Source organism: Zophobas morio, unplaced genomic scaffold (genome assembly GCF_036711695.1).
Source record: "Zophobas morio isolate AGI-343-1 ecotype UQ-CSIRO unplaced genomic scaffold, CSIRO_AGI_Zmor_V1 ptg000010l, whole genome shotgun sequence".
NCBI classification, from domain to species: Eukaryota; Metazoa; Arthropoda; class Insecta; order Coleoptera; family Tenebrionidae; genus Zophobas; species Zophobas morio.
In genome coordinates, this window is record NW_026972115.1 from 3,546,710 (window position 1) to 3,560,508 (window position 13,799).

General features: G+C 34.2%; 3 protein-coding genes across 4 annotated transcripts in view; 2 read left to right on the top strand and 1 right to left on the bottom strand.

Annotated features, from left to right (window-relative positions):
- Nucleotides 1-1,478, top strand: LOC135126163 (RNA-binding motif protein, X-linked 2). The gene is made up of 3 exons (XM_064052003.1): nucleotides 1-438; nucleotides 488-640; nucleotides 691-1,478. The coding sequence occupies exons 1-3, from the start codon at nucleotides 425-427 to the stop codon at nucleotides 1,322-1,324; spliced, it is 801 nt and encodes a 266-aa protein (XP_063908073.1). The 5' UTR covers nucleotides 1-424; the 3' UTR covers nucleotides 1,325-1,478.
- On the bottom strand, nucleotides 1,314-7,257 carry LOC135126162 (mitochondrial tRNA-specific 2-thiouridylase 1). 2 transcript variants are annotated; one of them, XM_064052001.1, is made up of 4 exons: nucleotides 7,154-7,257; nucleotides 2,445-2,610; nucleotides 1,985-2,396; nucleotides 1,314-1,930 (listed from the first exon to the last, which is right to left on the bottom strand). In XM_064052001.1, the coding sequence occupies exons 1-4, from the start codon at nucleotides 7,233-7,235 to the stop codon at nucleotides 1,337-1,339; spliced, it is 1,254 nt and encodes a 417-aa protein (XP_063908071.1). In that variant the 5' UTR covers nucleotides 7,236-7,257; the 3' UTR covers nucleotides 1,314-1,336. The 2 variants fall into 2 exon arrangements, with proteins under 2 accessions (XP_063908071.1, XP_063908072.1); XM_064052002.1 differs by lacking the exon at nucleotides 7,154-7,257 and adding an exon at nucleotides 6,628-6,943.
- The window catches only part of LOC135126161 (uncharacterized), a 24,940-nt gene continuing 18,385 nt past the window's right edge, over nucleotides 7,245-13,799 (top strand). Inside the window, exons 1-6 of the mRNA XM_064051999.1 lie at nucleotides 7,245-7,489; nucleotides 7,542-7,715; nucleotides 7,761-7,999; nucleotides 8,049-8,333; nucleotides 8,384-8,577; nucleotides 8,631-9,238. Of these exons, the coding sequence (XP_063908069.1) occupies nucleotides 7,584-7,715; nucleotides 7,761-7,999; nucleotides 8,049-8,333; nucleotides 8,384-8,577; nucleotides 8,631-9,238 (1,458 nt within the window). The 5' untranslated portion in view covers nucleotides 7,245-7,489; nucleotides 7,542-7,583. The remainder of the gene's footprint in view (nucleotides 7,490-7,541; nucleotides 7,716-7,760; nucleotides 8,000-8,048; nucleotides 8,334-8,383; nucleotides 8,578-8,630; nucleotides 9,239-13,799) is intronic.

The following is a 13,799-nucleotide window of genomic DNA, read 5'->3' on the forward strand; positions in this document are numbered from 1 at the left end:
TGTGTATTAATTAAACAGCAAGCCAAAAATTAAGCCCCACCCATATCCATTCCAAGCTCAATTGTGATACCTAATATGTTTTTGAGATGAATAGGTGATTAAATGGCTTAATATTAGTGGACTTCATTATCTCTATCAAAATTTGATTTTCGTAGAATTTTTCAACCCGAATAATGTCCCCCCCTACTTCAGGGGATTTTCCTTCGAGTTGGCAGCATTGCACATTACCGCTATTTGATTGGTTGAAAACCCAACGTAATGGCGAAAGTTAAGCTTAGTTTATAAATCGACCGTAAACGCATCTTAACGGTAATTTCATATCAAATGTCAAAACACAAACACACGTAACCTCACTTTCAAAAAAACAACATTTCTCCTATTTTGGTTATTCTTTTAAGTGGAAAAACTAAAATAAACAGCCAAAATGAATCCACTAACGTAAGTACACACAATAACCAACAAACAACCTCCTCACACTCTGCTTTAGGAACATGAAAAATGTGAAAAAACTGAGCGAGCAGGAACTTTACACCGGCAACAAAACCTCCTGGCACGAACAGTACCGAAGCAGCGCTTGGATTTTCATTGGGGGCTTACCCTACGACTTAACCGAAGGCGACATTGTGAGCGTTTTCTCCCAGTAAGTCTAGACATAGGGACCCCAACACGTCACTATAAACCCCATTCCAGGTACGGCGAAATCGTCAACATAAACCTCATCCGCGACAAGGACTCGGGAAAGTCCAAAGGCTTCTGCTTCTTGTGCTACGAGGATCAAAGATCGACTGATTTAGCGGTCGACAATTTCAATGGAATACGAATTTTGAACAGGATAATACGAGTCGACCACGTCACGGACTACAAAATCCCCAAACAAGGGAAGAAAACCGACGAAGAAACGAAAAAGTTGTACGAAGAAGGGTGCGCCCCGAAAGTCGTCCCTGTGCAAGCACCTATCAAGGGTCCAGTGAAAATCAAAAAGGACCCAGACGATTTTAGGGAGACTCTGGTGGATCAGATTAGTTCGGAAATACAGCTGCCGCCGCGGCTGCCAATCTACACCATAAAACAAGAGAAAATTGACGAGGAGGAGGAACCTGTCCCAAAAGAGAAAAAAGAAAAGAAGCACAAAAAAGACAAGAAAAAGAAAAAGAAGAAGAAGAAATCCGACGATAGTAGCGAGTCCGGCAGCGAAAAATCTAAAAAGAAGAAGAAGAAAAGGAAGAGGGAGAGGAGTGGGTCTGACTCTGACTACTCAGCGGAGGATAGCGAGTCCGACGAGGACAGGAAGAGGACTAGTCCAGACAGCCGAAAACGAAGATAAAATTTTATTTATTCACCTATTCACACAGATTTTTACGTCTTCGTTATCAGTAAGGTAATCTTCTTCTTCAGTTATTTTTGTTACATATTTGTCTACAATTGAAGGAACGTTGTTTATTTTTTTATCTTGTAAATAATATAGAGTGAAATGTGAAGGGCCGCTGTTTGTGATTTTCGCACTACCTAGACATTCTCCATTTTTCGCTAAGACGGCGTATTGTCCAGGTGTTACCGCTCTTTTGTACTTATTTACTTTAATGACCAAACCTTTATCAGTTTGACAGACCTTGCAAGGAACCCAGTGTTTAGTATGTTGGAATTTAAAATCACAGTCCAAAATGTCTCCATTCTCTAGATCCTTGGGCTTTGAATGTATCCAGTACGGTTTTGACGTAAAAATTAAATTTGTGTAGAGAAAAGGGTGTTTTGTGCCCTTTGCCACGTAAATTGTGTTAGTTTCTACATCCTTTTTGGCCGTGAAGTAGGGTTTTTCTAAGCTGTGTATGCGTGCCCTTTGACCTAAAGTCCATTGGTGGATTCCATTATGCTGTCCTACAATTTTGTTGTCATCCACGTCTACAAAGTCGCCAGGTTTGTCTTCTATGTACTAATTGAAAAATAAAAGTGTGATTAATAAAACAAAAATAAAAATCTTAAGTACCTCTTTAATAAAATCCTGGAATTTTCTATTTCCAATGAAGCAAATCCCCATACTCTCCTTCTTTTTTGCGATTTTCTCCAACCCATTCACTGTGGCGATTCTTTTGACCTCACTTTTCATTAAATCCCCCAGCGGAAACATCGTCCTTTGCAGCGCTTTTTGTCTCACTTGACACAAAAAAAACGTCTGATCTTTAATCCAGTCTCTCGCCAGGTACAACCTCACCCCACTCTTCTCGTCGTAATTTTCCAAAAATGGACCAAAACTACTCCTTGCATAGTGCCCTGTGGCTATAGCGTCCGCCCCCAGCTTCTCCACAGCATACTTGTAAAAATATCGAAACTTCACATTTCTGTTACAAAGAATGTCGGGGTTTGGGGTGCAGCCGCTCTCGTACTCCCGTACCAGCTCGCTGCATCATTAGTTTTAGTACGAAAAAGCGAACTATTTACGGAGTTACCAAAACACTTCATTCCAGTAATGTTTGACGAAGTTGACGTGGGTTAACTTGATGTTGAGCTTGCCGCAGACTAGGGCTGCGTCCTTGTAGTCTGCGTCGGCCGAGCAGACCCCCTTTTCGTCCGCGATGTCCCAGTTTTGCATAAAGACACCCTGGACGTCATAACCTAGAAATTGTTAATGAGTTGATGTTGATGAGAATGAAATTTTAAAGAGTGTTAAATTTATATTCAATTATCTTTAAAAAAAAAGGAACAGTTGCTATGTAATAAAAATTGATATATAAATAATTATAAATAAATGATTAACAAAAGTTAATTTTCTAATAAAAAGAAGTAAAAGTAAAAACCAGAAATCACAACAGGTTATGGGCCCAGAGTACTCGCAAGTACTGAGGCAGTAAAGCTAGAAGAAGAAATTTTAGAACCTTAACGAGAGAAATAAAACTCGAAAAGGAAGAAAACGTATTTGACAGTGACATAAGAAGAAAAAAAAACAAAAATAATGGCATTGACAGAAGAGGTGAATTTAATAGAAAAGCTCAAAGATGAAACCACGTATCAGTTGTGGAAATTTCAAATAGTAGTAACATTTAAGGCTTATGATCTGTTTGGAATAGTAAATGGAGACAAGCTTCTATCTAGTGTGGAAAAGGAGGAAGACAAAACTAAATGGGTGAGAAATGATGCAAAAGCGCAAAAACTAATTGTGACGTCAATAGACAAAAAGTACATGATGCACATTATGGACTGCACCACCTCCAAAGAAATGTTCGAAAAAATCAAAAATATTTTTGAAAGAAGCACTTCAGAACAAATATGTAATTTGCTGCAAGAGTTCTACAGCTACACATTTGGAAAAGGTACTGATATGGCTACTCACATTAGCAAAATAGAGAGTATTGCACACAAATTAAAAAGTCTAAATCAAACAGTTGATGACAACATGTTAATGTCAAAAATACTGTCATCTTTACCTCAAAGTTATGGTTTCTTCAGGACTGCCTGGGAATCTACTCAAGATAATGAGAAAACCTTACCAAAATTGATAGCAAGACTACTATCCGAAGAAAACCGTAGCAAGGAAAGTGAGAGAGATATTGCATTTAAAAGTTCAGAAAGATTTTGTAAACATTGTAAAAGTAGTTCGCATGATACAAGATTTTGCCGAAAATGGAAAGAAAAGGGTGCTGGCGAAGTAAAATGTTTTAAGTGTGGATGCTCTGGACATATTGCAAATAACTGTCCCAAAAAGACAAATAATCAATGCAAGATTTGCAAGAAAACAAACCATAAAGAGCAATACTGTTTCTTTAGAGATAAGACAAAATCATTAGAAAAAAAGAAGATAGCCTTTCTTACAGAAGACAGAAGATTGACAACGCAAGATTTTATAGTTGATTCAGGATGTTCATCCCACATGGTCAACTCGAAAGTGATGTTTACAGCATTAGAAAATATCGAAAGTAGCATACAAGTTGCAAAGAAGAATGAAAAAATGAAGGCAGAAGGGAAAGGAACAGTTGAAGGAAGTTCATGTATACTGAATGATGTACTTTTTGTACCCGAATTAAGCAAAAATCTACTGTCAGTTAATGCTATAACAGAGAATGATGGTGAAGTAACATTTACTAAAGAAAAGGTAGTAATAAAGAAAAACAATGAAAAAATACTTGAAGGAAAAAAAATTGAAAGTGGTTTATATATGGTTAGTATAAATCAAAGTAAGGAAGAGAGTTATCTTGCAGAAAATACTTCAGTAAAAGACTGGCATAGAAAGCTAGGACATTTGGGAACAAAGAATATAAAAAGATTAATAGATCTATCGACAGGCGTAAAACTGAATAAAAAAAAGTGTCAAATGGGTTTCTGTGAAGTCTGCATGGAAGCAAAGCAAACAAGACTCCCTTTTAATACAACGAGACAGAGGGCAAGAAGACCACTAGAAATTCTACATACAGATGTATGCGGCCCAATCGATCCTGAAACTTGGGATGGAAAACGATACATTTTAACAGTGTTAGATGATTATACTCATTATTGTAGAATTTTTCTATTGAAGTATAAGAGTGAAGTATCAGAACATTTAAAAGATTTTATTAGAGAAGCAGAAGCTTATCATAATCAAAAGGTGGTAAAAATACGTTGTGACAATGGTGGTGAATATACGTCATCGAATTTTAAACACTGGACAAAAAATAAAGGCATTGTTCTGGATTATTCTATACCCCATAGTCCACAACTAAATGGAAAAGCAGAAAGATTAAATAGAACCTTATTGGAAAAGGCAAGAGCGATGATATTTGACAGCAAGCTAAGTAAAGATTTTTGGGGCGAAGCTGCGTATGTAGCAGCGTATCTGTTAAATCGAAGTCCTACAGAAGCAATAGACAAAACACCAATAGAATACTGGACCAAAATGAAACCTGATCTGTCCAGATTACAAATATTTGGTTCTGTAGCATATGCAAAGACACTGGGAAATTTACACAAACTTGACCCTAGAAGTAAAAGGTATCTTTTTGTAGGATATGCACCAAATGGTTACCGCTTATGGGATGAAAAATCTAAGGAAATAAAAATACACCGAGATGTTATCTTCAATGAACCAGGTAGTCAATCTTTGGCTGATTACAGAAGAACAAGCAAAATAAATGTTATAGAAAGCGACGAAGAAAATCAGGAACAGAATGCAGAACTAGAAGAAAACAATACAGGTGAAAATTCAGAAACCGAAACTGAAAATGAACAAGACATTAGACAAAAACCAAATCAAATAGAAGTACAAAATATAATTTTGGGAGAAGGAGAAGGCATTACAGAATCAAGAAGAGGAGAAGGCATCGCAGAAACAAGAAGTGGAAGAAAATTAAAACAATCTGTAAAACTTAAAGATTATATTGTAAACTTTGTTGAAGAAGAAGCGTTATTAACTTATGAAGAAGCAGTCAAGGGACCAGAAAAGGACAAATGGCTTGAGGCTATACGTGAAGAAAAAGAATCTCTGAATAAAAATCTTACATGGAGTTACGTGAATATAAATGAAGTAGACAAACATCGCATTCTGACAAGCAAGTGGGTATTCAAAGTTAAAGATAATGGAAAATATAGAGCAAGGTTGGTAGTAAGAGGGTGCCAACAACATAAGGGAATAGATTACAACGAAACATTCAGTCCAGTTGTGAACATAAGCTCAGTAAGAATAATGTTAGCACTGGCTGCCAAGTATAATATGTCAGTTACCAAATTTGACGTAAAAACAGCATTTTTGTATGGAAGTATTTCAGAAGAAATTTTTATGCATGTACCAGAGGGGTTCAAATGTGAACAAACTGAAAACAAAGTGTGTAAATTGTCGAAATCGCTATATGGCCTAAAACAAGCTCCTATGAAATGGAATGAACGTTTTACTACATCTTTAAAACTGAATGGTTTAAAACCACTGATTAGTGATCAATGTTTATTTACGAATATAGAAAAGACCATGTTATTAGCAATCTTTGTAGATGACGGATTATTGATCAGCAAATGTGAAGAAGAAATGAAATCGTTATTGAAAAATCTTCAAACCGAATTTGAAATGACAAGTGAAAAAAATCCTAATAGGTTTTTAGGAATTAGTATTCGAAAACATGATGGAAAAGTTATACTTTCACAACAAGATTATGTACAAGCAACTTTAGAAAAATTTAATATGCAAAACTCCAAACCTGTACCTACGCCCATGGTCAAACAAGATATAAGTTCAGAAGATAAAATGGTAAAAATTAATTATCCATTCAGAGAAGCTGTTGGAAGTTTATTATATTTAAACAACAAGACCAGACCAGACATATCATATGCAGTGAATTACTGTAGTAGAAAAATGGAAAATTTTTCAAATCAAGACATTGTAACAGTAAAAAGAGTGTTTCGCTATTTAATATCTACACAAAATGATGGACTGTGCTACGATGGCCAAAACAGTGAGAGATTGATTGCCTATTGTGATTCAGATTTTGCAGGGGACACTGAAACACGCAGAAGTACAACAGGGTACATAATATTTTTTTGTGGTGGACCCATATCGTGGTGTTCCAGGAAACAGCCAATAGTTTCACTTTCAAGCACAGAAGCTGAGTATATATCTGCTGCAGAATGTGTTAAAGAACTTCTTTACCTCAAATCTCTAATTGATGAACTTACCAATGGTGAAGTGAAGATAGATTTGTACGTTGATAATCAGAGTGCAATCTCAATAGTGAAAACCGGACAGTTCAATCGACGAAGCAAGCACATAGATGTAAGATTTCATTTTATAAATGAAAAGGTGCGAGAAGGTATTATAAACATAAAGTATTGTTCAACTGAAAAACAAATCGCCGACATATTTACCAAACCTCTTGGAAACATTAAATTTGAAAACCTGAAAGAACAATTTATGTCAAGCATCAATTGACAAGTAACAAGTGACATAACCTTAAAATTTGGAGAAGGTGTTAATGAGTTGATGTTGATGAGAATGAAATTTTAAGAGTGTTAAATTTATATTCAATTATCTTAAAAAAAAAGGAACAGTTGCTATGTAACAAAAATTGATATATAAATAATTATAAATAAATGATTAACAAAAGTTAATTTTCCAATTTTCTAATAAAAAGAAGTAAAAGTAAAAACCAGAAATCACAACAGAAATCGGGGGTTGGGTTTGGTGGGTGCGTGTGGGGTTTACCTTTGTGTTTTAGGATGAGGGCGGCGACGGCGCTGTCCACCCCGCCTGAGACGCCGACGACGACTTTTTTAAATTTTAACATTTTAATCAGTCTTGTTTCATAACCTAGAAAATGACGTCACATTGGCGTTGGGGATTTTCGTGTTTCGCGATTTTGTGGCCTTCCTGCACGAGCAACAACCAATCAGGAATCAGTATTCAAAAAATGGTTCGAATGTTGACTGGTTGACAGTTTAAAACTTTAATAAAAGGGGTAAAAACTTGTCTCAGTTATGGTAAAAATGAATAAAAAAGAGTAGAAATCGAATTAATTAGTGACAAGAACGTGAATAATAGGTATGTGGCTTTTGTTTTAATGTTCACGCATGACCCGCGACGACTGTTGCAGTGTGAAACTAAACTCTAGAACAGTACCCCCTTGTGGAAAACAATGGTTGATTTTGAACGAATCGAGACATACAATGCCGCGGACGAAACTATCAATTTCGGCTCGCGGGTTTTGTCAGACGACACCAGTTTGCGCGAAATTACAACCTTGGCTTCCATTCCTGTTTCGGATCAAGTAAGTCTGTTTGTGTAATGGTTCAAAATGTAACGCTTTTTCAAGGGACGGACGCGCCCCCACATTAACGCTGTCACGCAAGGAAGCATTTACTTGAGTGTCAATACTTCGTTCGGGATTTTTAAAGACAGGGAGTGCTCCAATGTTGTCTTTAACGCGACATTTCAGTCCATAGTGGACTCGTTTTGCGTTTGTCCGCAGAAAAATTTCTTGCTGATATGTCTGAGGGACGGAAACGTCCACTTGTTGGATTGTAATCACGAGTTCAACTGCGTTTTCAGCGGGTACGGGTTTTCGCCCCCAGGTTTCAACCCTTGATGACTATGTTTTTAGATCTTGTGAACGCGACGATGACGGCGATAGGTTTTTTATTAATGCGTTCGTGGATAAGGGGTGTTTTTTGGTTGTCACTAAAACAGGGGAGGTCCATAGGGTGACTTTTGACGGGTGTTTTGGAATGGAGTGTGTCCATAAATTTAATTTCAAAACAAAAATTGCCTCAATTGAGTACCCATTTTTGGTGGTGAGCGGTACGGAATTGGCGATTTTGAACACCGAAAATGAGAGTGTTGAGTTTGATGGGGGCTGGGAGTTCAAAAAAATGTTTCCTCTTACTCAGTGAGTTTTTTTTTATTTTTTGTTTTATGTCGTGATTACGTAATTTGCAGTATGTTTCTGGCTTTGGATTTTGAGGGTGGCTTATTTAAAATCTGCGCCGTCACTTTGCTCGTTTTTCCATTGGGTAATTGTTGTAAGATTGACGACATGGAAGTGTTGTCTGACGGCAACCAAAAACAGATAATTGCTGTGACAAAAGACGACGAATCGCAGCAGAGTTACATCCAGCTACTTTCCTACCCTAGTAATAAATACTATTTGAACAGTTAAATCGCACTCTTGACGTTTTTTTTGTAGATTTAGACCAACTATTCTCAATTCAAGTTTCAAACCACATTCATTTAATTTCTTTGGATTCGCTGAATGAAGAGATTTTGTATATTTCGAAAGTTACGTCAGGCGAAACTGTCACCCAGTTGCGTCTTCAAGTGATTAACGAAACCGAGCCGGAGCAGAGGCTCGAGCGACTGCTGAAAAAACGCAAGTATGACGAGGCGGAAATTTTCGCCCAGCTTTTTACCCTGGATAAGGCGCTAATCCAGAAAGCTCGGGCCCGTGAAATCACGGAAACGCCCAACTGTACGTCGGAAGACGTCTACAAATTGATTCGTTTATTGGAGACGATCGACGACGACGAGTTTAGACTTCTGTGTTGTTCAGATAGCGAGTTTTTTTGTAGTAGTTTGGGTGATGTGGAAAAAATTTTAACGTACGGGTGCCAACTTGAGTTGAAACATAATGGTACGCAATTGGGTGCCCAGGAGCTTCAGAAGACGATCGCTGCGACCATGTGGAGGTTTCAAACTTTTGTTACTGTTAACAGAAACCAGGGTAAAGCGTTGCAGGCGTGGGAGAAGTTCTCTGAGTGCGATCTAATACAAGAAGTGAAGCTGTTGTTGAAAAACGTAAGTACAACCATTGTTTAAGTATATTATAGTTGGACAACCTATACGGACAATCACTTTCCCATGCAGAAAAGAATGAATATATATTTTACATCTCACTCGCTTCACTATGGAGTGGCGGTACCTTACGAAAGGGGGTAAAAATAGTCCGTAAGCACGTGATGTTGATAAGGTAGTAAACGGACGTATTAATCAGTACGTTGTACGGGGAGCAGTCACAAAATAAGCAAACGTACGTGTTGAAGACTTTACATATATGTAATATATCTATGGGTTATCATCAAACTATGAACACCAAATTAATTCAATATGAACATCTTCTTACGTATTTTTTTATTAACAGTAGTCAAATCATTAAATACATATTATCTTTGAAACTAAAATGCACTTTATCCTAAGATTGTATCACAAAATATTCATCACCATTTAAATATATACGATTTAGACATCAAGAAATAAATTTAAAATTGCAAAAATTATATCTAGCAGACTTAAAACAGCCTAGTATGTAGGCATTTTAACGCACAGCAATAATCGTTCTTGATGAGTAATGACTGATGACTACTGTAACACAGTAAATCCTCGAAATCGAAAATTTAAAACACTGAAAAATTCAAATATGGGAAAATTGTAAAATCGAGAAATCGAAACATAAAAAAATCAAAAAAATAAAAATTGGAAAATCTAAAATTTAAAAATCGAGAAATGGAACAACCGATTAATTCGAACATCAAAACATCGAAAAATTGGAAAATCGAAAAATAGAAAAAAATTGGACAATCGAAAATTTAAAAATTCCGAAAATTGAAAAATTGAAATATAGAAGAACTGAAAACTCAAAAAATCGAAAAAAATTAATAATTTCAAAAATTGAAAAGTTAAAATTGAGAAATCGAAAAAATATCAAAAAATTAGGAAATTAAAAAATTGAGAAACAGAAAAGTCAAAAAAGCAGAGTCTAAAAATCGCAAACTTAAAAAATCGAAAAATTGAAAAATCAAAAACCTGAATAATCGAAAAATTGAAGAACTGAAGAACTGAAAAATCGAAACTTTAGGAAGTGGAGAAATGGGAATATAAAAAAATAGATTAATTGAGAAATCCGAAAACTAAAGATTCAGAAACGTCAAAATTTGAAAAATAAAAAAATATTGAAGAACTGAAAAATCGAAAAATCTAAAATTTAAAACATTGAAAAGTTAAAATATCCTAAAACTGAAAAATGGAGAAATCCAAACATCAAAAAATCAAAAAAAAAAATCTAAAATTTAATCATCGAAAAACTGAAAAATCAACGAATCGAGAAGTCGAGAATTTAAAAAATTGGACAATTGAAAAATCGGATAAATCAAAAATCGAAACATCGAAAAATCGAGAAACCGAAAAGCAAAAAATCGAAAAACCAACAAATCGAAAAATCGAAACATTGTAAAATTCAAAAATTGAGACATCGAGAAATCGAAAAATCAAAAGACAAAAAAATCGAGGAGTAGAAAAATCAAAAAATTGAGAAACCGAAATAGGCCAAAATCGAAAAATTGAAAACTTAAATATGGAAAAATTGATAAAGCGAGAGATTGAATAATCAAAACGTCGAAACATCCGAATCTCAATGAATTGAGATCTCAAAAAATTTAAACATTGGAAATTAAAAAAATTAAAATATAGAACTGGAAACTCGAGAAACCGAAAAATCTAGAAATTTAAAAATTAAAATATGAAAAAGTTGAAAAATTGAGAAATTGAAATAAAAAACAAAAAACTGAAAATCCAAAACTAAAAAATAGAAAAATCTAGAAGTCGAAAAATGAAAGAATCGAAGTATTGAAAAATATCAAAACTGAAAGAAATATCCAAAAATTGAGAAATCGACAAACCAATAAAGCGAAGTCGAAAAATCGAAGAATTGAAGAACTGAAAAATCGAAACTTTGAGAAGTGGGAAAATCAAAAATAGATTAATTGAGAAATCAGAAAACTGAAAATTTAACGCAAAAATTTGAAAAATTGAAAAATTTAAATACTGAAGAACTGAAAAATCAAAAAATCGAGAAATCGAAAAAACTAAAATTTAAAACAATGAATACGCAAAATTGAAGAATCGAGAAATCCAATTCAATTTGAAAAATTGAAAAATCGGGGCATTGAAAAATTGGAAAATCCAGAAATTGAAAAGCTCAAAAGAAAAAAATCGAAAAACCGAGAAATCCAAAAATCGAAACATCGAAAAATTCAAAAACTGAGACTTCGAGAAATCGAAAAATCGGAGGATCGAGAAACTGAGGAGTCGGAAGCCGAAAAGGAAAGTTAAAAAAGAAAAATTGAGAAATTGAACAATCAAAACAACGAAACATCTGAATTCGATAAATTGAGAAATTAAAAAATTTAATAATCGAAAAATTTTAAAAAAGAAAAACTGGAAAATCAAAAATTAAAAATCAAAAAATCGAAAAATTGAAATATCGAAGAACTGAAAACTCGAGATATCGAAAAACCTAGAATTTTAAAAAATGAAATAATAAAACATCGAAAGGTTTAAAAATTGAGAAATCGAAGCATTAAACAGTCGCAGAATTGAAAAATCTAAAGTTTACAATAAATTGAAAATCCAAAAAGGAAAAAAGCGAGAAATCAAAAAAAATCCATCAATTCAAAAATCGAAAAGTCGAAAAGTTGAAATATTGAAAAATCTCATAACTGAAAGAAATATTCAAAAAATTGAGAAATTAAAAAATTGGAAAATTGAGAAATCGAAAATCTAAAAAAGCAAAATTGAAAAATCGTAATCTTAAAAAATCGAAAAATTGAAGAATTGAAAATGTGAAAAGTCGAAACTTTAGGAAATCCAGAAATGGACAAATAAAAAAAATACTTTATAAATCGGCAAACTGAAAATTTAGAAACGTGAAAATTTGAAAAATTGAAAAATCCAAGTATTTAAAAACCGTAAAATTGAAGAGGACAAAAATTGAGAAATCGTATCATTGAAACATCGAAAGATTGAGAAATCGAAAAATAAAAAAAATCTAGAAATAGAAAATTTAAAGAATGGAGGAATCGGAAAAGCCCAAAATTGAAATATTGAAAAATTGAGACATTTAAAGTTGAAAAATCGAGAAATCGACAAGCCGAAAATTCCCAATACCGTATTTAGGTATAAATCACAAGATCAGGACTATTCTACTTTTTAAAATTTAAATAACATTATAAATTGGAAAATGTTGATTTTTTTCCAAAAATCTTGACGTCTAAGGTGAAAACTCGACACGGATGCATAAACCGTAAACGGGGCGAAACTACAGATTGCGTCATGTCATTGTTCGTGACAAATTTTGGAGAGTGTAATTTGATAATACAATTTGAAATGTAAATTTTGTCATTCGGGAACATTATGTATTAAATCGTTAAGATGTTCAAGAACTTTGTTCACTTATTCGTTGTAAAGTCCAGTGGTCGAAATGGGTTAGTTCTTCGTAGTGGATGTGTATCAGATCAACTCTAACGAATATCGGTTTATAGATAAATCGCTTAAAGCCGATATTGGCCTGAGTGTATTTTGGTCTGTAGATCAAACAAGTTTTCAGGCGACGAAAAATTGTATGTGGAGGGAGACTTCGGATTACAAATCGTGCCAAGAAAGACATATTTGGGAGAGATGGATTTTCAGGTGCTTGACTAGCGGTAATTTTAAATTGTTTGCTGTCGTTCGCGAAGTGAAGAACACAATTTCATTAAAATGATAATAATAAAATTATCATAATCACTATTGGTATTAATTAACACAAAATGGCGCGCAAGTTATCAGTTGATTTCGTTAATAAATTCATAGAAACCTATATAGGATTTTTTCATGCCTTAGAAAATTAAAAAGTAAAAAATACAATAACAAAAATTTTAAAATGCGGTTTATGAAAAATTAGTTGACCTGTGCAAAGAAGAAAATTTTGGAAACGCTGACAAATATGACATCTTAAAAAAAATAACACTTGAAGAAGTACTTTCGGGGTAATATTTTTGATGCTCGCGTGAACAAAATACTCTATGTCAGTGTGCAGTGCGCAAAGAGTTAACTGTGCAGATCTAGCCGAAAATCCGAAAACCAAATCGCTGTGTGTAGGGCCAGCATAACGGAAGTAATAAATCATCCCATCGGTTGAAGAACGTTGGGTCGGTGCACTGATGTCGGTGTTATATCTCGAGAGGGGCCGAATACACCCAATAAAATCGAACAGACAAAATAAAGCTTCAAACATGATTATTTTTATACTAAAATTCTGAAGTTTATAAACTGCACATTTTATTTATTTATTTATTTTATCTTGTTTTCGAACTATAATAAACATTTCAAACAATGTCTGTAACTTATTTTAATGTAAATTATATTCATGTGGTTAACAAAATCAGATGTAATATTAGTGTGATTTTGACCTTATTCTAGATTTTATTACAGCAGAACGGCGTATCCTTTTTAAATTTTAGAAGTTACGGAAACTAGTTCAAGAAACAATTAGTTATCTCGTATTTTTGGAACAAAATCTACCAAAATGTCCGATAACAGCAAT

Coding starts and splice junctions, on each gene's coding strand:
- LOC135126163 (XM_064052003.1), top strand. Junction 641..690: donor ATTGTGAGCGTTTTCTCCCA/GTAAGTCTAGAC, acceptor ACCCCATTCCAG/GTACGGCGAAATCGTCAACA.
- LOC135126162 (XM_064052001.1), bottom strand. CDS start 7,235: ATGTTAAAATTTAAAAAAGTCGTCGTCGGCGTCTCAGGCGGGGTGGAC. Junction 2,397..2,444: donor TACTGGAATGAAGTGTTTTG/GTAACTCCGTAA, acceptor CTAATGATGCAG/CGAGCTGGTACGGGAGTACG. Junction 1,931..1,984: donor TCCAGGATTTTATTAAAGAG/GTACTTAAGATT, acceptor TTTTTCAATTAG/TACATAGAAGACAAACCTGG.